At 34.7% G+C, this 6,029-nt stretch overlaps 1 protein-coding gene across 1 annotated transcript in view; it reads right to left on the bottom strand.

The window, feature by feature from the left end:
* Window positions 1-1,002: 1,002 nt before the first annotated feature.
* Window positions 1,003-6,029, bottom strand: part of LOC106470967 (otopetrin-2-like) — a 24,326-nt gene continuing 19,299 nt past the window's right edge. Inside the window, exons 6-7 of the mRNA XM_013931554.2 lie at window positions 4,870-5,086; window positions 1,003-3,804 (exon numbers count right to left, since the gene is read on the bottom strand). Coding sequence (XP_013787008.2) covers window positions 2,843-3,804; window positions 4,870-5,086 — 1,179 coding nt within the window. The 3' untranslated portion in view covers window positions 1,003-2,842. The remainder of the gene's footprint in view (window positions 3,805-4,869; window positions 5,087-6,029) is intronic.

Genomic DNA, 6,029 nt, shown 5'->3' with positions numbered 1-6,029 from the left:
AAATGAGGGACGGCTAGCGCAGATAGCCCTCGTGTAGCTTTGCGCGAAATTCAAAAACAAAACAAACAAAATAAACGTACGCAATCTCGAAAAGGAGCGGCGGGTGTGTGTGTGTGTAAAATCTGTCTGATTGATCTTGTTTTCCTATCGTTAATATTCTAACCGTTTTCGTTTCCTCAACCTGAATTGCACTTTCTGTGCACATGGGCTGAATTGCAAGGTCAGAGACCCCTAGATTTACTGTATAGCCTTACTGACCAGAAGGAAAAGCATCCAGCCAGCAACAACCGCTGTCACAGAGGCTTTGAATCAGAATTGACTGTTATTCTTATAATCATGAGCTAAGCGAACGTTGGACTTTTCCTCCACAGCCTACCTAACCACTAGTCTAGGCTCTAATTTAAATTAAGTTGAAAGCAAAGATACTTGAATCATCAGAAAAGGTGATAATAAAACAGGAATAATGGGGATCAGGGTTTCATTCACAGCATGAAGAGCGGGGATCACGATTTTATTCATATCAGAAAGAGTGGGGATCACCGTTTTATTCATAACAAGATGAGTGGGTATCACGTTTTATTCATAACAAGATGAGTGGGTATCACAGTTTTATTCATAACAAGATGAGTGGGGATCACCGTATTATTCATAACAGGATGAGTGGGGATCACCGTTTTATTCATAACAAGATGAGTGGGTATCACCGTTTTATTCATAACAGGAAGAGTGGGGATCACCGTTTTATTCATAACAGGATGAGTGGGTATCACGGTTTTATCCATATCAGGAAGAGTCGGGATCACCGTTTTATTCATAAGAAATAATTTTAAATAAAACACAATTTGTCCAATTAATAATGAAAAACTTATAGGGACCGTATACATATATATATATATACATTGCGTTGATAAATTCATAAACTGTTTCAGAATGAATATAAGCACGTTTTATTGTGTTTTCTTTAGTAATATGTTTTTTCAATCTGTGTTCAAAAACGTTTCGTTCACTTTAAAAATTTTATTGAATAGTGGTATCTAATACGATACGCTACAAAAACTACACAACATAACCAAAATTTAACTGTGATACGGAATAAATTTTAAAACGAACAGTAAAACTCGACTAATAACCTGCTGACTCTTACCTTACCTTTCATAAAGCTGGAATATAATATCGTCTAGATATAACTTCTCTCATATAAGCCATTATTTGCCTTTGAAATAAAGCTTTCGTTAGATAAACAACTCATCATCTGGTTGTCGAAATCCATCTTTCGTGAACGCAAAGGAAAACACATTTAGATTAAATACAAATACTAATAATAGCAAATAAAGTATAATTAACTGTACTATGTACAAAAATGTCTAGAATATCTTTTTAACAAATAATTCCAATGCACAAAAAAATGGAACCTTTCATGTGTCTTACAAATCTCGAGCACATGAACCAATTCACACTAAACACACTGATGAAACACGACAAATATTGAACCAGAAAATAATAAAGAGTAACTCGCTGTACAAAACCTCAAGTAAACAATGATACATTCTTAAACTCCACACAGTAATTGTTTTTTCCCCTTTATATTTGATGAGTATGATGGACTCTTCAGAAAAAAAAACATTCACTTGCTTAAAAATACAACTATATTATAAGTTTATACATGTTTTAACTCAACGTTCTACTTTGAAAAAGTTTGCCTTATATATATATATTTATATGTATAATATATACAACATTTTCTATAAGAGGCACTATATTAGAAATCAACTTCGTTCGTGTTAATGGTTGTAATGTAACATTAGAACACTATGTGATTCAAGGCACTTTCATTATCAGCGCTAATTTTGATCTCATTCTAAAAATTGGTAAAAAAAAAGAAGCTTATTCTCACAGATGAGATTAATCTTACCTTCACAAAGTTTAAAGTATCTTACATATACATAGATAGATATATGCATACCGGTATAATGAGTCTCGTCTCACGTTTTATATCAATATATGATTATTTTTCTTAATTTCCAAGGTTACACGATCAAGCAGAATGTTTTTGTGCGAAACAGTTCGTGTTATAAGTAATTTCTAAAGTTTTATTATGACATTTTACTATGGTGAGCCTGTCGTTAAAAATAAACTGGAAGAGCTTTGAATTTTTGTTGTTGTTGTTGTTCAGTGAAGGTTTGTGCAACTGTCTTTGACACGTGAATATTACTTTTCTTGCAAATTGTTTTTTTTTAAACAACACTATTTCTGCCCCTAGTGGCTCAGCGGTAAGTCTGTCGGCTTATAACGCTAGAAACCGGGTTTTCGTACTCGTGGTGAGAACAGCACAGATAGCCCATTGTATAGTTTTGTGCTTAACAACAAACAAACAGTCTTCCTAGAAAATTAAAGCCTTTAATCGAAGTTAAGCCTCGTTTAATTAACTATTTTAATGAAGGAGAGTTAGTGTTCGTCTACTTTATTTGTCGATAAAACAAAAAAAAAAAAAGCTATGAGGTTATTATTGTTTTCTATTGGTTTACGAGTTACTTAAGAGTGGTTCATTCGGTTTTCGGTTATCAAATGCATTTCACAGTTGAGAATTTCTCATATAAGATCAGTACTACATATGTTAGTTGGTACAGTATCCAGAAAGAATTAACCGCAACTTGGTGAGTTCCTATATTTTTCTAATTTGGTAAAATCCCGAAATGAAAAGAGTTCTGTTTCATCTACCTAATTTTTCCAAGTCTTTTTTCGCAGTATCGCAATAACTAGAATAAAATTCATTTAGATAACTTCACAAGATGTTGGTTCTCACATCCTAACTAATTATTCTTCCAGTACTCCATCTGGAACTTTAATTACTTTTGACTTTGTACGTACTTTTCCAGGCGTCCGTTAAAGCCGATGAAGAGTGGAATCTGTAAAATATCATAAGCGGCATCAAAACGGCACAAATAAAACCCCAAGCCTTGTTGCCGTAGAAGTCGAGTTGCAATTGGCTAGTGACGTAGTTATGTGCCGTAAAAGTCTCCATTAACCAAAGACCCAAGTTACAGAACACCAGAAACGTTACCACCTGTCGTCCAGGACGAGCATTCTGCAAGGCTTCGTCGTAGTCACAGGACCTTCGAAGAACTTTATGAATGAACAACATCTGCAGGAACGATTGAATTACCATCAGCGCACCATCAATAAACAGTACCATGTGTTTTATGCTTTGAAGTTCCATGCCTCCTACAACCATTCCAAAAAGGCCGTACCCATAAACAGCAAGAACACCAATATGCTGCAAAAGGCCATTCAACTTGCGAACCCTTCGGGTTTGTCTGTTGAGGTGCCGAATTCGAAATAGTCCAATCAGCACAGCAATAGTCGAAGTTCCGAGAATACTGGCATGAAGAACAACCAAAGCAAACAGCGTGTCAAAGTTCAGGGTGTTTTGACCTTTCAGAACAAAGAAGAGAATTACCACTATTATCCCAGCAACAAGAACTAGAAGTCCCAACAGTAGGCCTTTGCTGGCTCCTTGACAATCCATCGTAAAATGGGGCCTTTGTTTAGTCTTCTCGGTGTTTTCGCTTTCATATTCAGAAATACCAGATTTCTTGCGACGTCTACTAAACTTGTCGATGTTCTGCCACAGAAAGTAAGCCATTACGGTACCGATCAAACTGTATTGAATAATGAAGGCGTACAAAAATGGCGCAGATTTTTCCCAAATTGAACCAATTGTGGAATTGTGAAGACAGCGACTTAATGCCATCATGGGTTCCATTTCATTGTTGATTTCTTTCTTCCAACGACAATGGCGAGTAACTGAAGGAAAACAAACAAAAAAAAACGAATAATTCTGAAAATCAGCCATTTTAAATGTTTATCGAATTTGTGTTCAGCCAACTATTTTAAAGAAAAATGAGTGTGAAATGAATGAAGAGTAGCCATCGTTTAAGAAATAAAAGAAAATACTTAACGTTAACCAATATGAAAGTTACTGAATTTAAATCAACAAAACTTTACGGAATCAATAAACAAACACGTATATTTTGTTGTCTTAAAAGGCTATCATGGAACAATGACAACACATAAAAATTTCTTATAGAAATACTTAAAGAGCATTTTTTTTCTTCGACTGATTAATTTAAAAAAAAACACTCGTCTTACACATTACAGCGGGAAACGCAACTTGACAGAAACACAAGTATGTGGTTGGCACGTGACCATTAGCTTACGTTATTATATAAATACCGAGACCTTCAGAGAGCTACAACTTCTGAATTTTGTCAGTATAAGTGTAATCTCGTGGGATGACGATAATTGTATTTGCTGCCGATAAAAGCTGGGTTAAGAATTGCAAATATATTATTTGAACACAACTTTAAAAAACAGAAAAAACGTAGGTGACATAGTTTGTATTTTACTTACTAGATGGCACAACAGATGCTGCAAGAGCAGACTAGAGGATTTAATAGTACAGAAAAGTTGCTTCTTATTATCGGGTACCAATTTGACTTCATTTAGAATTAGTTTTAAATTATAGGTTAAGTGTAACAGTTAAAATTTAAATATATAGATGTAATTCTAAAAAATTAATCCCACAAAAACAAAAAAACAACGTAAAATGTGATTTTGTTTCAGTTATTTGTGAACACCACTTTCGGATGCTGAAATTATACAATATATATATATTAAAAACGAGAACAAATATTTAATTTAAACATAATTATGCATTTAAAAGTATGGCTATGAAATGACAAAGTTATCAATATGCAAATTTTAACTCATTAATTATTAACCGTACTTAATATTCTAACTTGAATACGCTTAACTTCATGCATTTCATAACATTTAATAGAGAATAACACGTTGTGTTATTTCGCTTACAGAAAACACCATGTTCTCCTTTTTCATTAAATGTGTGGACAGTCATGTTATGATCATCCAACGGCCAAGCTTTTTCAGAACTAATAATCACGTGGTCCAAGCTTCCCCAGTCACGTGTCACTTCCCATATGACTTGTCGTATCCATACAGCTACATTGGTTGCTAGGAGATGCATAAAAGCGAAGTGTCGAAACCATCCCAAAGACTGAATAAGGTCCTAAAATTGTAAATATATTTATGTATATTATCTGCTGTAAAATTGGTGGTAATCCATTGTATTGGAGTCCATATAGATCTGTAACACGTGCTCTAATAAAACTATAGATCGGAAAGATAAATGTTTTAGATATATTTTCAAAATCCATTATTAACGCTAAGTCTATCGATATAAAAGGTTTTGATGTTGTTGTTCTTGCTGAGTTCTTTTCACTTAGGTTGGAAATGGCCCGAGCGGGGCCAAGAGAATGGCTTACCTGGACTCGGACTCTGAATTCGATGGTTCTAAATTTGCCCCCTCCCAAAAAAAAACGCTCTCATTTGGTGAGCCGTGGCTACTGCCACATCCCACTATTCAGTCAAACAAGAGTAACCCAACAGTTGGCGGTACGTGCTGTTAACTAGCTTCCCTCAAAATTACGGATAGCTATGCGCAGACAACCTTCTGCGCGAAAATTCTGAAACAAACACAATTTAGAGTCGTCATTGTTTTGATACTCACTCAAAGAAAATATCGCCATGACAGATGTTTTCTCACATTTCATCGTGATTCTCTTGTTATCAAAATGGCTTCGACCTGCGCTAATCATCAAGCAGTTTTACGAAAGGTAGCTAACTCTTACTCTTATTTTAACTGTGATAGCATTAAAACGTAATTATTGTAAATATTATATCTTGTTGATTGTTTGTTTGTAATTAAGCACAAAGCTACACAATGAGTTATCTGTGCTCTGCCCAACACGAGTATCGAAACCCGGATTCTAGCGTTGTAAGTCTGCAGACATACCGCTGTGCCACTGGGGGGCATATCCTGTTGAAAACGTTACGAAATAATCATTTCGAGGCTAGACGAGGTTATGTATATTCATGATTAATGAAAAGTTATCTTAGGTCATGAAATGTTGCTTCCCTTATACGTAATTAGTAAAAAAAAAAATAACAAC

Source organism: Limulus polyphemus, unplaced genomic scaffold, assembly GCF_000517525.1.
Source record: "Limulus polyphemus unplaced genomic scaffold, Limulus_polyphemus-2.1.2 Scaffold4325, whole genome shotgun sequence".
Classification (NCBI taxonomy): Eukaryota; Metazoa; Arthropoda; class Merostomata; order Xiphosura; family Limulidae; genus Limulus; species Limulus polyphemus.
This window is presented reverse-complemented; position numbering and strand designations above follow the sequence as displayed.